Below are 25094 nucleotides of genomic sequence, written 5' to 3'. Positions count from 1 at the left end.
TTCAATAGTTAAATCATGCCATGTTTGTGTGGCCTACTACTTTTTTAACAGTTCTGTTGGCCTGCTGATCCCCCTCCACTGTCCAGTCCCTGTTGTACTTTTAAACTAGGTAACTTTTGAACTGCCTATTTTTACTATAAATTTAGCTATAAAAGCAATGCTTAGTTTCATTTTATCTACTCATTCTACTGAAGAATGAAAGATCAAAGTCCCTTCCCTTTAAACCCTTAAAAACTGAGTTAGCTTATATGTCTCATAACACCCAACACAATTAGTGCACACTGCAATATTCAGCATATTACTCCCTTTTTTCTTGCTTACTTTAAAAACCTGTAACACCTGGGACTAGCTCTCAATCACTGGAAAGCCAGGGCACTGCTTTTCAGGTAACAGCTTGGGATCCGTGATTCTGTTTTTATTCTGGAGAGAAGAGAAGCAGCAGGACATTATTTTCCATCCTTCCTATTGATTACTAGTCACTGGAAAGCCTGAAATGTTTACTAGGAATCAGGATAGGATTAATGCTACTGCTTTGTTCCTGGGGAGAGAAGGAGAAGAAGGGTGCTGGTTTCTGCTGGTCTCTGACTGGGCAAGTGTGTACTGGACTTCAGGGAGTCATCTGGTTGTAGTTGGTGAAAACGTCTTCAGGATCATTGTACAGTGTGGCCTACTATTATGTCCAGCTGCTGCTGCAGATTCTATCCAGGGTATCTACCAAGAGAAGGCAAAGTGCATTGAGCCCATTAATACCTGGATTAATAGTACTCCTCAGGAAGTAGCTTGGGATTAGTGGTATTCTTTCCTTCTAATGAGAGAAGGAACAAATCAACACTGATTTCTAATTTTGTGCAGTTATGTTGAGATCAGCATTATCTACAGTGCCAGGCAGATAAAGCCACCAGTAATCAGTTCCAAACCTCATAGTCACTACTCCCCCTGCAGCCCACATTAGTAAGAACATGGAATATAGATCTGCACTTTCTAATTGCCTCTGTTGCCAGCTTAGTAGAAATGGGCATTCTGAGATAACACAGCAGTCGTATCATGTTTATTGACAACCACCCAGTACTTAAACAAATTGACAGAGTGAGAGAGATATAGTGATACAATATTATTGGAAACAAGACTCTCATATAAAGCTACTACAAACTGCAAATTGCCAACTGGTTGTCAGTAACACAAAATCCCACTCTATACCAATCCCACACAGCATATGTGAAACACATACAACTATGTATGCTGAGGCTCTTGACAATAACCTCCATAAACCACAAGGGCCTCATAAATTAAACCAAAGAGATAAATACTCTAAACAACATCACAAGACTCAATGTGGGCAACAACCTTCATTAAACATGGCTGTATGACTCACAGTCTCAGAACTCACAAGCCCATAAGGCAAACTTCAACACAATATAACTTTCTAATCATAGGTTACTCAATAGTGAGACACACTGATGCACCACTCACAGGGCTGAGTATGGAGAGGGTCACAGCTAGTTGCCTTGCAGGTCACAACATTAAATATATTACACAGTCGTAGTGCACACGGGAGTAAATGACTTGAGACATACCTCCCTGGAGTATATAAAAAGAGACACGAATACATGACCAAGATAGGTATGAACCTAGCATTGAGCAGTATTCTACAGTATTCTACAAACTTGAATCAATCATGTTACAGTAAAATTGCCAAGTCTGCTAACAGCTCCACTTTCAGAACCCATCACTGTCAATTTCTAAGGGAATTACAATGGTTAGAACTTCCCCAGCTACTCAATTACCACCGGCTAGGTATTGCCTTTAATATTGTCAGACATCCTGAAAAAAAAAAAACAACTTAGGGAAAGCTCTTTTTTCTCATGCCATAGCTAGTTCCTGGAATAACCCCCCCTCTCTGACTTCTGCCCCCACTAACACACATTTCAAAAATGCTCTCAAATCACATCTTATGAATACATGGCTATCTCCATGCATCACAAGAATCTCACAATCTCAGCACACTGTACACTTTCTTTCCTGCTATCTCTACTGTAAATATGCTACAGTTAGGTATCTTACTGTCAACTTGAAATTGCATAATATGTCATGTCCAATCACATGATTTTTTACTATTTTGTCCTATCTCACTAATCAATGTTAAAGCTTTGATGTATGAGACTATCTTTGTAAATTTACTCACTTACTGCTGATGTTTTATTTATTGTTCAGACTGGCTTGTATGAGACTTTTTATCTCTGTACTTAACTCAATTATCACTGTTATATGCTTGTTTGTATTACCATATTGATGTTAATCTAATTGTGAAGCTTTTCTCCCCGGGCATCCCCTGTAAATGGACCTGTGTCCATCAGAGTATCCAGGTAAACAAATGTAAAATAAAAGAAAACATAAACACCAACAATTATGCTGCAATACAAACAACAGATTGTTGACTTCAACATTTGCCATAGCTTCTGGTGGCATTCATGGTGGTGTGGCCTGCACCTACATCCCCAAGGCTTTTGTATATTGGTTAATTCCTTTTCTGGCTCCATAGTGCATATTTGAATCAATGTCAGTCTTCAAAAGCTTCCAGCTTAACCACACAGATCCAGATAATATAAGGGTATTGTAGTTCAAAGCTAGCACCTCACTGATATATGCATTGTCATTGACATGTAGTTCAAGACCACTGAGAGCACTCCATCAGTGTAGGGTCTCAATACTTGCTACACGATCCAGCCTACCTCATTAGTCAAAGGAACTGAAGTTGGCAGTATCATTGTATTTGTAAACAAAATTTCACCTCTGGCATATTAGACAGCACAACAACCTAGAACTACTCTGCATCTAACTTATCATAAACAAAACTTCTTATCACATTTTAGATAACTATGGGATGCCTCTATGTCCTCTTTTGCCCAAACCCCTGACATGAATTGCATGCAGTTAGTATGAATTGGGCCAACCACTGTTCTCCTAGGGGACTTCAACTACCCCTCCATCAACTGGAAAACTTATACATCCCCTAACATGTATGCCCAGAAATACCTGGACTTCATAAATACAAACTCTCTGAAACAGTTAGTCTGCTTCCTGACTAGGGGAGACAAATTCCTGGACTTGGGCCCTAGTCAAATTGGACCATAAATAAGTCATATCCTCCATAAGAGTGAAGTCAGAAGCATTTTCAAATACCTTGGCATTCACAGATTATGGAAAGGTTAATCTACTAAAACTGAGTGATTAAACATCCATCTCAAACCTGATGACTCCACTGAAAATATGGAATCCTTCCACGCCAAATTCTATGCACATGTAAATTGCTGCTTAGATGCAAATGTGCCCATGCAATAAATACAATGCCAGATTTGAAGTTGAACCCCTCTGTTGGAATATTAAGACTCTTTCAATTTAAGAAGGAATTTTAATCCTTGATCAAATCAACTAAAGCTAAATATGAAAATAGCTACCCAGGCAGAAAATAACCATACAGTTAATTTAACTCTGTTTGAAACCTCAAAAGCAATGCCCAGCAATCCATAGAGCTAATACTGAGTTATATCACATACACAGACCTTGAGGACATAACCTGTACAAGCAGATAAATTTAGCTCTAACTTCACCACCTCTCTCCCTCTAAATTACCAGAAAACACATCCCCATATACACCCCAGAAATCTCCCAAGATCAAGTCTACAAAGCACTTTCAAAGGCCAATAACAGTGCTTCTATTGGGCAGATGACAGAGCAGGATGCCTACTGGACAGTCTAAAACCAGACCTATCGAACCCTCTAAAGATGCTATTCAATATCAACTTCCAAACAGGTTTTGTGCAAGTCGAATGAAGGATAGCAATTGTCATTCCCTGTATAAAGATGAGAAGTCAACATACCTGGGTAATTATCAACCCATAAGTCTGACCAGTCGTATCTCTAAGGTTATGAAAAAGATCATTATGGAATTAATAAATAAGGACCTATGTAACTTCTTGACCTAAGTTACTTTGGTTTTGTCTAAGGCTGACTCTGTTTGCTAAACCTGGTTGACTTCTTCAAAGAGGTCACTGAAGCAATGGTTAAGGGGAAATTCAGTACAAATGGCATATATAGACCTGGCAAAGGTATTTAACAGCATCCCTCACTTAAGTGTTGTTGATAAACCCTCCCAGCTAAATGTCGATCCCTGTTTAGCTCATTGGATAGCAAACTTGCTCATAAATAGAATCCGGGAAATTAGAGTAAACAGTGGTCTGTTGCATTCCTCATTGTCATCTCCCATTCCCTTAATATCTTGTGTTATGGGGCTGCATAACTCCTGTAATGGTGTGCCTAATTAAAATGCTTTTATATTACATCTACTCCTGGGCATCTAGTTCAATGTTTTTTAACAAACTGGTTTTGGACTAAAATCTTTATTAATTTCTTTCATAATGACAAACACACCACTGACTGAGCAAAAGTGAATGATGTACCTAGCATACCATCCACTCATGCTCAGTGATCTACACATGATAAAAGTGATTAACTTCCTGTAATATAGGGGCTGTTACCGATTTACTCCTCTCCAATGCCAACTCCCCTGCTACCTCCTACACCAACAAATTTAAACTTTGTTCTCTATGCCCACTCATACCTCTAAACCTTTTCAAAAAATAAATCTGGACATAGTCCAATATAATGGCGGGACAAATGCACAAAAATAGGGACAGGCTTTAACTGTTGTTCTCATAAATTTAGAATGTTGCTAGAATAACAGTATTTATGTTACCATGCATTTTTATGAAGCATGTGTAGTCTGAAATTCAAATATATGCCATTATTTAGTGACCTCAATTCTCAGTGATTTGCCAGAAAACCACACATTTTGTAAAAATATGAGGCAAAACTATGCACGTTTTGAGAAAATCTAGACTAAGATGAATGTGCCCAATGCAACCCTAAAAATTCTGCCTACTTAAAGGTGACACATTTTTAAACATACCAAACAGCTATTATATCTCTTGAAACACTGCCAGCAGAAACAATATTGTGCTTACAACCCACAAATACTCATCTTCTAATGTTCGCCTGTCACTACCAAAACTACAGTAATACTACCTCCATTTAAAACAATCCAATATCCTTTATTACTCTAGAGTAATTATCTTCCTTTATTTTCTTTAATCTTTATTTTTAGCCAGCCTATAACTGAGACATACAGCAGCTTACTTTATTAATATTTTACATTACCACTTATTCATCAATAAAAGCCTCACTCAACTTCACCTCTATCACTTCTGTGTGAACAACAGTTATACATAAACTCAGTAGTCACCTCCCTCCTACTTCCAACATCCCATCACTTTTTTTTCATTGTTGCACAATTCTTCTTCTTCTCCTCCCATTTCTCCTGTATCAGTCTATAATGAGTCAACCACAGGCTACACCAGACCAGCACCACTAAATTCTCCAACAAAGTCACCCATAATGTCTAATGGCAATGTCTCTATGTTCTGTGCACTTCTTAATGCAAAACACATTCACAACAAGCTTAAGGAAGTCAATGCTTTTCTTTCTTCAAAGCCTACTAATCAACTTGCCATTATAAAATCTTGTCTCAAAAATGACAACCATAACTTAAACAATTTATTCAATGACTATAATTACCACATTCATTCTCACTGTGGTCTTCATACTGGGATGAGTGATATGCTGCTTCACAGATCGACTCTCAACCCGTCTGTATTAGCACAAGTAAAATCCACTAAAGACCATGAACCTAACTAGTTTCTTACTAAACTTCCAAGCATGGGTTATCATCATCTTCATGTTACAGTTGGCTATCTCCCTCCCCACTGCCTTTTTGGCAAAATCCACAGCTTTATTGAATTGTATCTTGACCAATTTTCCTCTAAGAAAACTCATAACTCTTTTTGGGGACATCAACTTAAATTTCTTAGGGCCTACTGCCTCTTGCCTTCTCAGAACTCCTTATCAGGCTCAAACTCTTTCAAATGGTGACTATGCCTACTAAAGTTAATTTTATAACTAATCACAACTCACTTCTTGACATCATAATTAACCTCCACTCCAACAATATCTTCAGTTTCAAAAATCACCCACCCACCTTACCTTCACTGACCACTGACTTTTAAAATTTCAAATACTAAAACTAAAGATAAAGCACTCCCCTAGAGCTATATCCTATAGGTGAATCCCATCCATCCACAACCTCTTTTTTTCCATTTCTGCTCATGGGCTTGGGTTGTCACTTCAGCAGTCATAATCATCTAAAGTCAGTATTCACACCACCGCGTAGCAAGCCATCCCACTGTTGTTCTTCCATAATATACATACACATACACACTCACACCTATGGCCAATTTATAGTGTCCAATCCATCTACTGTATGTTCCTTGAATGTAGGACAAAATCAAAGAACTAAGAGAAAATAAATACAAACACACAAGTGACATGCAGACTCCATAGATAAGGCATCCCAACTGAGACTTGAACTGAAGAACCTCTTTGTGTGAGGCAACAATGCTAAAGTCTGCACCACTGTGGCATCCCAATAACTACAATTTCCAACACACCAACAACTGCTAAAAAAATAACCAGAATGAAAGACCCAACAAAAGAGATACTCAACTGTGTACAACACCATTCCAAATTCTGCTGCCAACTGATTCTCATAATTTTTACTAGACCTTCAAAACACATACTCCCATAATCTCTAGGCTATCGAAACATAACAAGATTACTTATCTCTCAAAAGAGTGGAAGATTCTAATGTACTTACATGATGAAGTTTGGAAATTCATGAAAAATGTCCCCATTCTTAACTCAAGGGGAAAAAAGCAAGTTGTGAAATAGCATTAAACAAGCTCAGTGTTGACATTAATGGATTACACAATGACTGATTGTGAATAAGCACACCCCTTCTTTTTTAATAAGTGTGGAGGGTTCCTTCTCAACCTCCTTAGCTATCACCAACTCAGTCAGACAGGACCCTAGTGTAACATCTCATCTGAGTGGTACATGTAATGTGTGATTTTTTTTTTAAGTTGTGCATTCATAATCTATGCATATTCATTAATCTAAAGGAAACTGTCTTGTGCTTTGTATACATGTAGGCCTAAAGCTAAGCATCTCCAGTCAAAACAAATCTTCCTCCTTCACTCCTCCAACAGTTGTGGCATGAAGCATATAACATCTCTAGTAGAAATCTAATTAAAAAGCTTTATTCTTTTTGGCACCTTCCTTGCTCTACAGGAAAACTTTCACCAGCTCATTTTCTCAAATAATTCTCCAACCTTTTCATACATAACGACATTATATCCTTTTCCACATACATAAAAAAATCACAAGTAACACAAAATGCACCTTAATTAGAAAAAATATTTTTAGATCTCCTTCTAGTCTTGATTATCATGGTAGAGAAGCCAAGAGCAGAGGTTAAGATTCCATAGTCACCCGATTAAAAGACATCTATAAGCTTATTCTCACAACCAATACAATGACATATGTCTGGAAATCAGAGCATATTATAAGATCCCAAACCATCCTTGGTCTCCAAATTCCATGTCATCTCAATACTTCTCATCCTTTGTAAAAGCCTTGAAAAAAAAACATTTAGAACCAACTCACCACTTACCTTGAACAATACTACTTACTTCCTCATACGTATCATGGCTATAGGGCAGGTTGATGTTACATGGATGTTCTCTTGGCACTCTCTGATGACATCCTTACTAACCTGGATAAAGGTAATCTCATGTGAGTAGTATGCACTGATTTTACCTAGGCCGTTGGCCTTATTGACCACTTTATCCTATTATCACATTACAAGATATAGCATAAGCTCTAAATGGTTCAGAGATTTCCTTGCCAACTAAACCTTTTTAGTTAAAAGTGTGCCTCCCTTATCTGATACAGCTTTTTCTCCTTCAAGGATTCCTCAGGGATCAATTCTTTTACCAATATTATTTTATATTTTCATAAATAAATTGCTTCTTGACCTACTAAATATATAACTCCTCCTTTATGCTGATGACATGGTCATGCATAGATCCAACTGTCTCATGACATCATCCAAAATGCACTTCATGCAGAACTTCATCTATTAAACAATTGGTTATATACTAAGAAAACTATTCCTCACCCCCCCCCCCCAAAAAAAAAAAAAAAAGAAACGCAGAAGTCCTTGCTTTTTGTCACAAATTAAATACTCACTAAAGCCACATGACCTCTCCATATAAAAGAACTAGAGAACAATCTAATTGAATCCACTACTATATCATTTAGGTACATTGATATTTGGCTTGACCAGTCCCTCATCTTCCATGACTATATTCTGAAAGTAAAATCCACAGTCAACAACCTTCTATTCTGGGCCCAAAAGATTTTTTTATTTCTTCTTACAACCAACTAGAGCAGGCTTAGTCACAGGTGTTCTCCTTGCCTAGAATATTAGAATATGGCTTAGCCCTGTTTGTAGCTGTGTTTCAAAAAAAAAGTAACAATTTATTTCTAATATAATCTGCTGTTTCAATACCATCTCCCTTTGGCATAAACACCATTAAAATATCATAGAAAATGGCAACTTAACTACCAGATCAAGGCACACCCAACCTTCTTCTTGGGTTTCTTCTCTTCAAATTCCTATGCCAAGACACACTATCCCCTTAGTTATGAGACAAACCTCATTCAGTCCATATTAAACCCTAAGAATCCAATGCACTAAAGACCCTACTCCTGTAACTCCATCCACTAAACTTCATTCCATAGACCAAAGCTCATATGTCTTGTCCCTTAACCATGGCAAACATTATGTTTGATATTAACCAAAATCAGAGAACATGAATAGCTCAGACCTATACCTAAGTGAACCATGCAAGTGCACCTGTCAGAACACAGTCCGTACCACATAACTCTTTTGAGTGCTCTATTCCATTCATTCCAATAAAACTTTGGCTGCTTGTATCCACTTTTCCTGTTAGTAGCTCTTCTACTGCAGCTCTTAGTATTCTACAATGTATAATCTCTTCACAGCTAAACTTTCCCTCCACACTTGTATATATAGTATGTCTGTTTGTTTGTCTAACCACATTTACCTCACCTATGACACCTTTACTATGCATTGTGTACTTTTGATTCCACTTCTTTTCATAGGTTCATAGGTTCATACTAGGCTATCTGCCCTAGGGCATTTATAAGCCTAGCCAGAGTGTGTTTGGCTTTCGCCACCCATTTTAAATTAATTTTGCTATGCCTTTTTTGAGGTTAGTATACTGTGCCTCTGTCTAACAGTGACACAGAAGTGATAGCCGGGGTAAACCTATGATCTCCCATCCACTCATCAAGATTCCTCTTGAAGAGAGTCAATGAGGGACTCTGCCTAACCTGGACTGGGATTTTATTCCAGAGTGAAGGGAGCCTCTGGGTTATGAATCTGTCCCTCCAGCATGTCCTATTTATTTCAGTGCTGAGGTTCAAGTCTCTCGAGCGTAGCTTGATGGGATTTGGATTTTCTGAGGTGCAGCATGTCCATTAATTCCGGGTTGGACATGGCTTTATACGTCAGGCACAGATCGCCCCTGAACAGGCAGTATGCCAGTGACCTTCTTATAAATATGTATATTTTTACATCATTGTTTTTGTTATGTCATGCCACAGTGTAATTTAGTTATACCTTTATTCATAATTTACTGTTGTCACTTTGTGTTTCACCAAGGCTGAGCCTGAAAATGGTCAAATTTATCAGTGTTCTACACCAGTAGACAAAAATAAAAAATAACTATATCAATAAAATAGATAGATAAATAGATAGATAGATAGATAGATAGATAGATAGATAGATAGATAGATAGATAGATAGATAAAAGTATAAGAAAATGAAGCATTAGACTGGATATACTTTATATGGGATTGAGTGACTACCTTGATTCAGTCCCCTGAGTATTAATTAACATTTGTGCTTTATATTCTTATAGTGTCATAATTATGACTGCTCAGTGTTGACATTAATGGATTGCACAATGACTGATTGTGAATAAGCACACCCCTTCTTTTTAATAAGTGTGGAGGGGTCCTTCTCAACCTCCTTAGCTATCACCTACTCAGTCAGAAAGGACCCTAGTGTAACATCTCATCTGAGCGGTACATGTAATATGTGATTTTTTTTTTAAGTTGTGCATTCATAATCTATGCATATTCATTAATCTAAAGGAAACTGTCTTGTGCTTTTTGTTCAGGAGTATCACAATGTTTATAATGACGTCTAGCTCTTAGAAGAACTAGTAATAGTGTATTGATTGGAAACTCTAAATTGGCCCTAAGTGTGAGTGTGTGCGTGAGTGAGTGGTGCGAATGAACGACAGTGGCAGGGATAGCCAACCAGCACTGTAAGCTTTGGCTTGAGATGAGTGTTACTGATGGATGGGTGCCATCAATGCTGAAGATACCGAAACTAAGAATACATAACACAACAGGTACTGAGATGATGGGTTCAGTTGCATCAAGTGAAAAGAAATGAAAAGTTAACAAAAGAATGGTGTTAATCCTCATTACTTTTAAGGAGTGGGCTGACAGACATGTCTCATGTGATGACATACAATTTGTCTTGAAAATGTGTAGTGCAAATGCACTCAAAATGTACTGTTGATATATCAAAGTTTGCAGCAATCACTGCTATTTTGCAAAGTGAAGTATACAGAGTTGCTCAAACAATTATTGTTTCATTTTAGTTACACATATTTTAATGGGAAGTCTAAAGATGATTTTTTTTGTTACAGAACCTTTATACTCTACAAGTGTGTCATCTTTTTAGAATGCAGAAATGCACATTACCATTGTTGATAGCATGCCACACATGAGGCATCTGCTGTCCAAAATGTTAACATTCTGACTATTTACTGTAACCAGTTGTGTATCAGGTAAGAATACAAAATGAGTGCAACTTATAAGATGACTGGTGCCCTTATAAAAGGGTCACATAGGACTGGCAGGATGCACAGTGAGTGACACCTTTGACTATGACCTGAACAGTGCCTTCATGTAAGTTTGTGTGGATTGGCCATTTTGGACAAGGAGATCATAAGGCAAATAAGCAAACCCTGTAGCTACATATGACTGCAGATGTCAGTGCTGCTTCAGCTTTTGATGAATAGTGATTATCTCTGACTACAGGTGACTGCTAACGTCACGTTGTCTGTGGTTGCCCAAGAATAGTGCTGGCCTGCTACTGCCAACTCTTTCACATGTCACATTATTAGGAAGGGGTACATAACTCACAATTAGATAAGGTATAAACTTGCACTGCTGCTGCTGCTGAATATTGACAGGTCTTATCCCTCACACCAAGTAAAGAGATCCTTGATTGTTTTGGTAGACAGCCTCATGTAGATACCATACCCACATGACAATGTATGCACTGGAGGTTTCCAAGACTTTTCATAGGTAGGTTAACATTACAAGCTGTTAACCAATTTGTATTTGTTTATCTACCTCAAATGAGTTCACAGCTTGTTTTCATATGATGTTATTCTGTTATGCCAGGTTCTAGCTAGCAAGTCAGCCTCTCTGGTGAAGATTTGAACCTGCAAGGCTGAAAAAAGTAGTATGCAACAGACAGAACATCATTGTGACGTGTGTGGTAATGAGAACATGCTCGTTTTCATATGGTGCATCTGCGACTGCATTGCACAACAGCCTGTTTCTTGATTCTAGTAGCCATTCACCATGCATAAAGACCTGATGTGAGTAACAATGCAGGCCAACGGATCCAGGATTATTCTATACACACTAGTATGCTTGGTACTGTGCTACAGCCTACTTGTTGAGTCATGCACTGTCTTTGCGATACATGCATTGTAATGTTCATTCTTGATTATGATTGCGTAAAAGTCACAAATCTGATGCGGGCAGTACAGTCACTTTTATTCAGGAGATTTGAAACCAGTTATAGATTTCACAGCAACATTCTAGACTGAGGCTGAAAACTTAATAGCAGAGATGAAGGCACATCTTTTCATAAGATAATGAAATCGAAAAAGGACACACCAAATGTATATGAGGCACTCTCCAAAGGTGCTATCGGGGCTTTTGTTTGATCTGCTTTACACAGAGTCTGACATGAGTCTCAGGGAATGCAAACATGCGACAGTGCGAGTAGTTGGTTGCAATCAGTCTTTGGTATGTGTAGGGGCACAGAATTTAACAGGAGAGGACTACATGAATAATGTCAGTTGCTTACTCATGAAATATGTTTCAGTTTCCAAAAGTCCATCTAATGTTAATGTCCACTTTACTGGAACAGGTAGGAATGTTGGCACAGTATCCATTGGACAAGTTGTGCCCCAAGCAGAATCAACCATAAGTGTGCGGTGTGTATTTATGTATCTGGTGGGGGTACATACAATGACGCAAGCCCAATACATCCTGCCTATGCCATGCTGAACTGTAACTCAGCACAGCAAACTATTAAGCCAGATGAACAGTTACCAGTAATACCTTGCTGCATTCATTTCTGTCATGGAAAACATGCTCACTATGCTGTATGATGCAAAAAGATTAGCTTGCCCACATTAGCATGCCACTACTGATGATCTGGCAGAAGCTGTGCATGGTCATTAGAGCACTAATAATGGCATACAATGTATCCTTCTGTAATATACATATTTTGTGTAGGAGCTCACTGAATCTGTGATTGTAAAGGGGTGGAATATGTGCCATATATAGAAGGACAACATGGATTTTATACAGGCCATCCCATCCTACATGGCTGAAAAGATACCTTTGCATTATGGAGTCTCCTGGGAAGTCCATTGATGATTTAAACAATGTTAGCACCAGCAAATCATCTGCACCATAAGTATATACTGCTTTCCTGAAAAATACATGCACAGTGCTTTTCCATTACTTTAGATGACAGTGAAATAGATTTATTCCATCACATGTTTGAACATACATGAGGAGTTTGTTCAGTTTTCTTAATGAAGATGACAGAGTTATGACTGCTATTAGCAGTAGGAGATCTTCTTTTCAAGAGGTGACACAGTGGCACAACAGATAATGCTGTCAGATCACAGTAACAGGTTGTCCAGTTTGATTCTTTGCTGGGATGTCTTCTGTGCAGAGTCTGAATTCCCTCCCTATCTCTGCATGGGTTTCCTCTTTGTGCTCCAGTTTCATTCCACATTTAAAAGACATGCACTAGGTGGATTAGACACCCTCAGTTAGCCACTGGTGTGACTGTGCATGAGAGTATGTGGTAAGTGTCTAGCTGCCCTGTGGTGAACCTTGTCTGTAGATGATGTTTCACTGTTGAAGTGACACCCTGACCCCATGTGCAAAAATGGGAAAAAGGGTTGTGGATGTATCGATGGATGGATGGATGATGCATTTGATTTTTACTGCACCTACAATGCGGTGATCAGTCAAAGTCTTGGTCACCAGTGAGATGTATTAGTCTTGCAGTCCGGCTAGTACAAAGTTTGTACACATTGAGATTTCTGATATGATAGATGCTAGATTAATAAAGAAACTTGTATTAGTTTACAAAGTTCACTTTAAACATGCACAAAATTTCTTCAACATCTCCTTTTTTCACTATTACCTCAGCTTAGAGTAATTAAATAGTTTCATCTGTCTTGTAACTTGATGACACCCTGATTGGAATTATGTAAATTAGCATTGCCAATAGACTTTCTCTTGCTCAATTATTTCATGCCAAAATGTGTATATCTGTACAAGCCTGGATAACTCTGTTAGTCATGTTCAATTAGGTGTCACACCAACTAAGCTAATACATTGATTTTCATTTTTAATACAGCAACAGTATCTTAACACTGTCAACTTGGTTTCTAAATTTATAATACTTTAACTGACAACTGCTCTCAGTTTACTTGCACATCTTAAATACAGTAATCCTTTGCTCATGCACCTTCTATATGATGAACTAATTTATACATGCCCCAACTAAAAAAACTGACTTGACTGTGTATTACAATTACTTTGTATGATAGCTTATATTACATATGTAATGTTCGCAGCTATATTGTCCATCATCAACCATCCAAAATTAATATTTACCATGCGCATAGATGACGTGTTCAGTCTGATATTATCTGTTACCTCATTGGGATATTATACTGTTGCCATTTACATTATTTTGTGCCTTGAACCATGACAGCATCTGTTACAAGAATTCTTCCTGTATATGACATGACTCTCTGTCAGCATAATTTGGCCTTCATATCATTTGCACAAACACTGTCATATGAATACCAGCTGGTAATGTAGACCACAATCTATCTGCTACATCATTAAAGTGACTTTGGCAACTGTTCAAGAAAAATGTTATATATATATATATATATATATATATATATATATATATAAATATATATATATATATATATATATAGATATATATATATATATATATATTTATATTTTATATATATATATATATATATATATATATATATGGAATACACACTGGCTACAATTATATTTTGCAGACTGCCACATATGCCTTACAATTACATTGGCCTAGTAATCACATAAGAACCTACAGGCAAAGTTTCTGCAATATAATAATTTTATATATATATATATATATATATATATATATATATATATATATATATATATATATATATATATATATATATATATATATATATATATATATATATATATATATATATATATATATATATATATATATATATATATATATATATATATATATATATATATATATATATATATATATATATATATATATATATATATATATATATATATATATATTTATACGCACTACATCAATGTCTATATTATATACTATTAAATTGTATACTATTAAATTAGCTCAATGTGATCTTTGGCATTCTGCAAAAATGTGTTTTAGTAACTAAGCATTCACCAGAATAAGAGATAAACAGTTCATTGGTGCATTCCCACAATGGACTCTTTCTTTTGTGCTAGGCATAGTTCTGCAGCAATGACATACACACCATGGAGGAGGGAGTTCTGCATGACATTGTTCGACATTTGCTGTGTTGCTATTCTCTTGCTTCTCAAGAATCTCCTGTAGCATTTCAGGACTTGTTTCGGCACTCATGGTGTACAGTTGATGCATTTTATCTTGGGAAGTACCCTGAATTTTGGTCTCTAAGAACACAAGCATATGAATCAGTCATTCATGAGGAATGTGCCTGTAAAATTATTAATGCCACTACACATAACACCCGTTATATTGCTTCTAAAATAAATACTGACATAGCAAATTAAACTGCAATGATTCATCATCAACAAGCCCTTAAATTAGGCAAAACAAAATAACAAATCCTTTTTCATCATTTCTGTGCCAACTCACATTTGGGTGAAGCTGTGTCTGTAAACCTTGACAATATAGTTGCGTTGTTGTGTCTTGTCATTGTCTGTGACTCCTCGTGTTCATACTTTCTTTGTTTTGATTAGTATTCTTTTAAGAAATAGTAGGGATTTTGTGTCCCATGCTAGTCATAACATCACCTTGGCTCAGTGCAGATTCATTCCCACTTGTTGTTACTTGGACTCCATGGCTATAAACTCTGAAAATAGAATACAGATGGAAAGGGTAATACAAAGACACTTTATTAGCAAAAGTCCAGTCGTCCTTTGTAGGCCAACATGATGTTACTTCTTGACTGTTTGACTTGTCAGATGTAAATCTTGATCTACACTATGTTCATGTCTGATGTACAGCACTCATTTGTAAATTGAATTATAAAACCCCACTCATACGCGATTAAAACAATACAACTATGTTTCATTTTGATTTGATCAAAAATGAATAATAATGAGAAAATACATGATTGTTGTACACCAGCTTCATTACAGTTCCAGTCCTTTCACAGAACATCCCCTTAACTGTCAAGGATTCTGCTTCTGTTAACATCACTATACAATATACCAATGTAAACTCATAGACTTTTCTTATATGCTACTACTAACTTTGTTATCATTCACAACCATTTTAAATACCTCATGATCACTTCATGCACACTGGGTACCTCATCTCTCTCTTTTTAAAAAATAAAATTGCAAGTATTTTTCCTAATATGACCTCCTGATCTACTGTTAACTTAAGTATGGAAAATAAGGTATGCAGTTTCTTTCATAAAACTGCATATTCCAGTATTTCAACTTCTGAGACCCACATGCACCCTAGTTCTACAAGTTTAAATTATCTTTTAACTCAACCAAAAAGAGGCTACTTCACTTTCATCCAGAGACAAACACCAACCCCACCACCAAGTTATAGCCCTTTCACTGTCTGCACCTCATCTGATTGTAATAGAAATTGTACGCAATCTGCTTAATAAAGAATTCATGCACAAACCCTGAATATAATGAAGGACCAATTCTCAGGATCAGAGGCCTATTTCACATAGGTATAGAAAACAATTCCCAGAATAGCACTTTCTGCATTAACACTCAATTCAAGATGGATATACATTATTCAACTACAATTAATTTCTTTGTATCGTCACCACAATCATCCAGCATTATTCCAAATCAATGTATTCTAATGAACAACACACCATAATTATGATATAAATTACTCATTCCCATGCTACATAAGTATTAACTGTTTCAGACTATGCAACTTCAACCTAGTTCACCAAGACCCATCTCTGCAAGTATTCAAACTTATTTCACATACAGTATATACACATTACTCCTGCTAAGCCACATGTTTACCAGCTCAAAAAGGAGACTACATTAACAGCACCCACATTCACCCACTACCACTAATTATCAGTTAAAGCCACTAAGTCATGTGTACTGCACTGCATCAGATTCCTAAAAACAAAAACACAGAATAGATAAGGACAAACTTTTAGTCAAATAGAACATTATTTTATTTTATTTATTTATTTATTTTACATTTGTTGACTGGGCTAGTCTAACTGGATACATAATCCAAAAAAAAACGGCCTTAGTTGCAACAAGATGACGAAATATAAAAAATTCTAAAAAAGCAACTAAGAAGTGCTTAAAAAAAGGAACTTTAATTTAACAAATCAAAATCAAAATAAAAATAAATCAGATCCATCCAGTAAATCAAGTGCTTTCGTCTCCAACCATTTGGAGACTTTATCAAGAAGTCTTCAAATGGTTGGAGACGAAAGTGCTTGATTTACTGGATGTATCTGATTTATTTTTATTTTTATTTGTTAAATTAAAGTTCTCTTTTTTTTAAGCACTTCTTAGTTGTTTATTTGGAATTTTTTATCTTTCTTCATCTCGTTGCAACCGAGGCCATTTTTTTGGATTGTGTTTTGTTTTGCTAACTGGATACATGTCCATTTTCAGTAGAGGCCCAGGGAGATAAGCTCCGTGCAAAACAAAAAAATAACAAAAACATTTATATTTACAATAACGTTACAGGTTAACACAGAATTATCAAAGAGGTCTGAATACCTCACATTGCAAAATGCAGGTACAATACACAATGCAGGTAGAATATATACTATAGTCTGGGGAGATAAGCTCTGAGGATAAAAAAAAAAGAAATAAAATCATTTGTATTACAATGAACATTACAGGTTAACAGAAATTATCAAAGAGGGCAGAATACTTCACAGTGCAAAAAGCAGGTACAATGGAAATTACAAAGAGGGCAGAATACTTCACAGTGCAAAAAGCAGGTACAATGCAAATTACAGGTAGACTACAGAATATAACAAAAAGGTAGCTTATTGCATAATTATATTAATAAAGAGTTGTCACACTATAAGTAAACACAGATGATGAAAAAAGGTTAGGTATAGGAAATGGTATTGTGGTTAATAAGGAAAGCAGAACTTGTTATTGAGAAGTAAAGGGTAGGCAGTGCCTAGTTCGAAGAGAAAGATGATTAGTCAGGTTTGGTGCAGGGGGATAACCAGTGTGTTCTCAGGAAAGGTTTCAGTCTGTTTTTGAAAAGTGATGTAGAGGAAACTGAGGAAAGTTCACTGAGGAGAAGGTTCCAGGATTTTCCAACAGTACTATTGAAAAGAGAATCCCCGGCCCTATTATTAGATTTAGAGGTATTTACAAGAAGTTTATGCGATGAGCGCAAGGATTTCAAATTATTATAGGGGATGATGAGGGGAGATAGTATAGGAGTACTGGAAGGTTGGTAAAGAGACTTATGGGCAATGGTTTGTTGATGGAATTTAAGCAGATTCTGAAGTTCAAGCCATCTTAGCTGCTTAAGATTATAACAATGGTGGGTTCTAAATGGGTTGCCTGCAGCAAATCTGGCAATGTTATTGTAGGAGATTTCCAGTTTGGTGAGGTTATTTTTAGATAGATTAATATATATGGGTGAGGCATAGAGGAGTGTAGAGATTAAATGAGTGTGAGCAATAGTTGTTCTGGCTGTTGGTGAAAGGAAGGGTTTGATCCTGTAGAGAGAGCCGTGTTTTTTGTTAATGGTTTTTATAATATTGTTGATATGGATGTCAAAGTTAAGATTGCTGTCTATTGTGATAACAAGTAGTTTGGTAGTTGGGTCTGGTGATATAAAAGTACCATTAGTGGATGTAACTGAGACATCTATTGGGGAGGACTTATGAGTAGGATTAAAAAGGAGGAGTTTAGTTTTTTGGGGGTTCAAGAGGAGGCAATGTTGTGTAAACCATTGTTCTACTGTATTAAATACCTTTTGGGTAAGGGAGTAAAGTTTGGAAGTGGATGTGGCTGTGCATATAAGTGTGGAATCGTCTGCGTATTGTATGCATGTAGCTTGGGGGATTGCTGGATGAAGGTCATTGATAAATATGGAGAAAAGAAGGGGTCCTAATATGGACCCTTGAGGGATACCAAGGTTAACGGGCAGGTGGGTAGATAGAATGCTGTGCCAAAGCACTGCCTGTTGTCTGTTATCTAAATAGGACTGGAGCCATTTTATAATGAGTGCCTCTAGTGACAAGGATTTGAGGATATTTATAAGTATTTGGTGATTATCCATATCAAATGCTTTGAACAGATCGATAAATAGTGCAGAGGAAAGCATATTGGAGTTACAGTTTTTGTTAATACAGTCAGTAAAGGAAAGGAGGGCAGTAGTAGTGCTGTGGGAAGGTCTGAAACCATGTTGACAGCTGGAAAGTAAGTTATTTTGGATTAGGTGGTCTAGTAATTGCCTATGGATGCATTTTCCCATAAGTTTTTCCAAAGGTGAAAGTAGGGCTGTGGGACGGTAGTTGGAGAATAAAGTAGAGTTTTCACCTTTATGAAGGGGGATAATATGGGAGACTTTCCAGATGCTAGGGATGTGTCTGTCACTGATGGTTCTATTAATTAGAATGGAGATGGGATAGGCAATGGAGTTGGCTGATTTCTGTAGATATTCAGCAGGTGTTTGGTCTGCTGAAGGAGAGCCTGGTTTCTGGTTTCAGTTTTTGGATAAGGGTAAGAATATATGTTGTAGGGATTGGTTTGGAAGAGGCATGGAGGGGTGGGGTTGTGTTAGAGGTAGGTATAGTTAAGATATTAGATGATAGCTGACTGGCAAGTGTTTAAATGGCCTCAGTGACAAAGGTATTGAAGGCATTGGCAGTATGCTTGGAATTCTCCTGGTCTGTGCCTTGTGGGTTAGGTGTAATGGATTGACCTGGGTGTAGTAGTTGGTTAACACTTGCCCAGAATTTTTGTGGGTTATTATGTTTAGTTTGCTGGAAATGTAGGTAGTAATTTATTTTATCAGACAGTATAGCTTTCTTAGTGTCATTTCTCAGCTGTTTGAAGTTTTGTTGGTCTACAGGAATTTTAGTCATTCGCCATTTGGCCCAGTATTTATTTCTGAGGTGGATTTTTTGTTTGGTTTCTTTTGAAAGCCATGGGGCAGATTTAGTTCTAATTCTAAAGAACGGGTTGGTGCATGGTCATCTAGAATGGCTAGGAATTTGGAATTAAAGTATTTAACAGCTTCCTCCAATGGGAGATATTTTAAGGGAGACCAGTCACATACTCTTAGTTCGCAAAGAGATCAGGGTTAAAGTTTTTCTTGGACCTAATATTCCTGAAAGTGGTTGGAATGGAAACATTGGTCTTATGCCTGATGATGTTGGTAAGTGAGTGGTCACTTACATCATCAGGGAGGGTTCCAAATTCATATATATGGGGATGGTTATTAATGAGAATCCAATCCAAGGTACTTTCTTTATTATTAGGCTTGTTTATCCTGGTAGGGGAGGTAATGGTTTGAGAAATACCAAATAGGTTAATGTGGATGGTAGGGTGTCTGCTGCTACAGCAATTCCAATCAATGTTAAAATCGCCTAGGATTATGGTTTCTTGGGGCAAGTTTTGAGATAGCCAGCAGAAGATATCTTCTATGGTGGCATTGTTATTGCCAGGAGGTAGATAGATACAGATAATATATATGGATATGAAAGTGCTGAGTTGAAGTTTGGAAGTAAGAATTTCTGCAGTGGAATCTACAGGTGGTTTAAAGTCATGTGTAGTAATCTGTAACCTTGATTTAAATAGGATAGCTATTCCCCCTCCCTTCTTGGCTGCACAGCTAAGTCTAAATATATTATATCCAGGTGGGATGATTTCATTGTCTTTAGTTACAGGCTTTAACCAGGTTTCGTGTTAAATGTAGAACGTCAAAGGAGTAGACTTCCAAGACAGCATGGAGTTGTGAGACTTTATTATTAATGCTACGTATATAGAGGTGAGCTATAAAGAGTGAGTTTGTTGGTTGAGTAAGGGAATGAATGTTGGATTGATTGGGATTATGGAGCTGTATGGTAGGAACTGTTGTTGGGCCTGGATTTGGGTGAATGTCTCCATCTTTTAATGAGAGGAGTTGTATTAGAAAGGTTGGATTTGGGAACCTGCTGTATAGATGTGGAGATTTTCTGGGATTGAGAGTGTTATATCTAATGTGGAGTATTCTATGAAATTTTGCCAGTAGATAGCTGGGTGTAGATGTTATGTTTACATGGCTACAGAGTATTGGTAGGGAGGAAGAGGTAGTTAGCTTATTGGGGTAATGAAGGTGTGGATATAATGAGTGTTCATAGATGGAAAGTATGTAGGCTAAAGTTAAAGGTGGTAGAATAAGTAGTAGAAGTAACAGCTGTTAAGTGTAAGTGAGTTGGGGTGGATAGTTTATATATTTGGATGGATTAGTAGTTTGTTGCCTTGTTGTAGGTATGGGAGTAAAGTAGGTGAGGATAGGGAGAATTGGAGGGTGTGGTTGGAGAGATAGGTAGTGGTTAGAGAAGGATGAATAGGAGTGTGAGGGCCAATGGTAAGGTTCCCTGAAAGTGATTGGAGAGGGAAAGGGTGTGGTTAAGTAGTATAAGAGTAGGACCCCTGGGGTGGGTGGGAATTGGGGGTAGGGTAGTGGAGCAGCATGAGCCCGCATGGCAAATGGAGCAGGTTGAGCCAGGTAGTAAAGCAGCTGGAGAAGAAGCAATCAGCAAAGCTGGATACTGAAGGTAAGTTAGGTAAGTCAGGAGTGGGTAAGAACAGAGATAAGTAAGGAGTCTATGATGGAATAGGTAGCTGTAGACAGCTGTAAAGGGTGAAGTGAGAGAATTAAGAGCAGTTCTGGGACTTCAGAAATGTTAAGGTAATGAAACAAAAAAACAGGGGGTATGCAGGAGGCAGAGGATGGGATAAGGGTGCCACCTAGTGGCCAGGTCTTCTATTGCAGGAAGGTTTGAGAGGGAGCTAGCTGGTTTAGAACTGGGAAGGGGTGACTGCATAAAACACAGGCGGGCGAAAGACCAAACATCAGGGTGGCTTTAGTTGGAGGTTCATAGATAAGTAATCGATGAGCTCTCCCGTCAAACCATTTTACACATAACCAAGTTACCTTTTTATGCTTCAGTTAACCAATCCAATTTGGTTAGAGATTGTCCCTAGCAATCCCATGCCTGATAATTATACATCACCACTAGTGATAACGACTGGGATAATATGACAGATAATTTGATAATTCTTAAATCCTGCTTCTATTTAAATTGTGTCTAGACAAACTTTTTTCATCTGCTTTCCTGGGCTGTAAAAACTCTTCAGATTCAAATAGGTTCTGCAAAATACATTGAGCACAAACAATTCTCAGTGATTTTTCTGAAAATTTAACTCAATAGTTGAGCATACAGAAATTAAATACATAAAATATATACTTATATATATATATATATATATATATATATATATATATATATATATGTGTGTGTGTGTGTGTGTGTGTGTGTGTGTGTGTGTGTGTGTGTGTGTGTGTGTGTATATATATATATATATATATATATATATATATATATATATATATATATATATATATTTAAATATACATGTGTATCTATAAACATACTTATGTGAGTAATAATGTGCCAGAACTTATTTATATGATTATTACTTTGATGTTCAATACACAATTCTGAATTGCATTTACTGGTGTAATTGTTTACATTTTTTCCAGCACCATTTCTCTTGATGCTAAGTGCTAAACAATTTCAAAGTAAGATGTAATGGGTAACAATATATACATGTTTTGCAAATGAAACTGCAAGTGATGATTGTTTTATCAAGTTGTACAGTATTTTAGTATTATTATTTGAAATGTCTACTTTCCTGAACAAGCAGAAATGGTGGATTCAGTTCAAATCACAGACATAACATTTTGTACTAAAAGGAGGATATAAAGCTTAAGTAATGGATTATGGTTGCCACCTATACATACACTTAATGAAATCAATACTTATTTACATACATTTACAGACTGCATTTATTCATTTTCAGATCACAGGAGGCTAGTAACTTCAAATTAAATCATATTCTTCTACTATGTGTGATACCAACTGTAGCAATGGTGACAATTTGGAAATTGTCCTGATGGGATTTCATGGACTTCATGACATCCAGCACTGGATTTCCATCCCTTTCTTCGTTATGTTCCTAACAGCATTTTTTGGTAACCTAACAGTTCTGCTGATTATAGCTACAGAACAAAGTCTTCATGAGCCTTTGTATTATTTTATTTTCATGTTATCAGCTATGGATTTTGTTGCGGTTGTTGGTCTCTTACCCAGCCTTTTGTCAGTGCTATGGTATGGCTCAGTATTGATAAGTTTAAATGTTTGCCTTCTGCAACTTTTTGTCATTACCTTTTCCAGTACTATGGGATCCTCAATATTAGGATTGATGGCTTATGATCGATATATTGCAGTGACTAATCCACTGAGATACCAATTAGTGATTAAAAATCAGTTTGTATTAAAAATAGGCTTATTTGTTGTAGCTAGGAGTTTTTGTACTATTTTACTTCATCCTATACTTGCTAAGATTTTGCCATATTGTGGAGTAATTACTATTTACAATGTATTTTGTGGATACCTTTCACTTATCAGTGCAGTATGTAAAAGGACGGTAATGAGTGACATTTATGAATACATTTTCATATTCCTTCCATCCATGGCTGATATAACATTGATTGGTTTGTCTTACTTTAAGATTGCCAGAGCTGTAAGAAAACAAGGTTCAAGACAAGCTTATCAAAAGGCTCTTAACACGTGCAGTTGTCATATTTTTGTGATTTTAATTTTCTATGTGAGTGGACTAATGTCACTAATTAGAGAAATGTTTCAAGGTAAGGTCCCAAACCATATACCTGTCTTACTTTCAGTCTTGCATATCATAGTGCCACCCACATTAAACCCTTTGATATATAGCATAAAAACAAAGGTGATCAGACAAATTATGTTAAAACATTTAAGGAAACATTAGAGTTATTTACTGGAAGAGGTCAAAATGCCGACTAAATAAAACAATGTCTTCTTTTACCACTCTCTATTTTTTATATATATTTAACATATCCTGTGTCTTTAGTTATGTTCACTGAATTATATGATTGTTGAAGATAATAATGATTGCATCCAGGACTGTTGCTCAGCTGTGACTGAGACAAACATGCATTTAATAGTACAAGTTTAAAGTGATAGTAATCTATAACAACTTGGACAATGTCCAAACTTTAATTTGATATGAAATATATTGCAATGTTGAACAGAATTCAAAGTAACTTTAATAATTGGTAGACAACCTTATAAAAAAGTGATTTGGACTGTGTACTTGAAGGCTAGAAGCATATAAAGCAATAGGGCTGCTGAATTTCATACTGTAAGAAACCGTATCCTCATTACCTAAAATCCAATACAAGATTAGCCTGTGTGAGAGCTGAGATATTTTGACACATACTATTACAAAGCTTTCATATGGTATTCAAGTGACTGTAAAAGATTTACTGTTTTAGGATACTTATAGATCTTGTGAAACAATCCTCCATATAACGCCGTAATATAAAAGACTGCCAAAATCACAATTAGAAAAGAAAATACTCCAATTAAAGTTACTCATGCTTATTGGAAAAATGACAAATGCAGCATACTGAAAAAAAGTCACAATGTGTTGTGCACTGAACATCTGCAAACTTTTCTTTACTACTGTTTCATCTAGTTCTCTAAACTTAAAGACTGGACCCAAAGACACTAGCAGTGTTCGATACTTAGAAAATAAGATGAGTGCTGCACAGTATGAGACTGTTTCAAACTGCTTCTTTACAGGAGACTTAATATGCAGAATTTAATTAAAAAACCCATACTATATATATATATATATATATATATATATATATATATATATATATATATATATATATACACATATATAGTTCCTTAAGGAATCATTTGAATATTTCCCATGGGCGTCCTTCAAAGGGGATTTAAGGTGTTACAAAGTCCAAACCACTTTTTCAGGGTCTTTATGATGTGTTTGTCTATCTGGCTTTTCTGTCTGAATCTTTACTCTTTTTTGTGTTTAATTAACTGAGTTTGCTCTAATAGATGAGGGTATAAGGCCAATTTTCCAAGAGGACATAAAGAGATGGACTGTAGGTGGATTTTATAGATTTTACATAGTCTTAAAGTAACAAAAATGTTTTGCTTGATCTGGACCAGCAGGTAATACAATTGCTTATTTATGTGACATCAGACAATTTGCATTGACTTCTTATCAATAAGTAGCTCAATATGGCTGCAGCTTGAAATTCATGTAGGCTTCCACGT

The 25094-nt window shown here is 36.5% G+C and overlaps 1 protein-coding gene across 1 annotated transcript in view; it reads left to right on the top strand.

Annotated features, from left to right (window-relative positions):
- Positions 1-23757, top strand: part of LOC122802236 (olfactory receptor 52E8-like) — a 76794-nt gene extending 53037 nt beyond the window's left edge. The window contains exons 2-3 of the mRNA XM_044071894.1: positions 22839-23081; positions 23586-23757. Of these exons, the coding sequence (XP_043927829.1) occupies positions 22839-23081; positions 23586-23757 (415 nt within the window). The remainder of the gene's footprint in view (positions 1-22838; positions 23082-23585) is intronic.
- The last annotated feature ends 1337 nt before the right edge of the window (positions 23758-25094 follow it).

This window comes from Protopterus annectens, chromosome 5.part0 (genome assembly GCF_019279795.1).
Source record: "Protopterus annectens isolate FY-2018-M chromosome 5.part0, PAN1.0, whole genome shotgun sequence".
Classification (NCBI taxonomy): Eukaryota; Metazoa; Chordata; order Ceratodontiformes; family Protopteridae; genus Protopterus; species Protopterus annectens.
The sequence above is the reverse complement of the archived record's forward strand: the minus strand, read 5'-3'. Positions and strand labels throughout refer to the sequence as shown.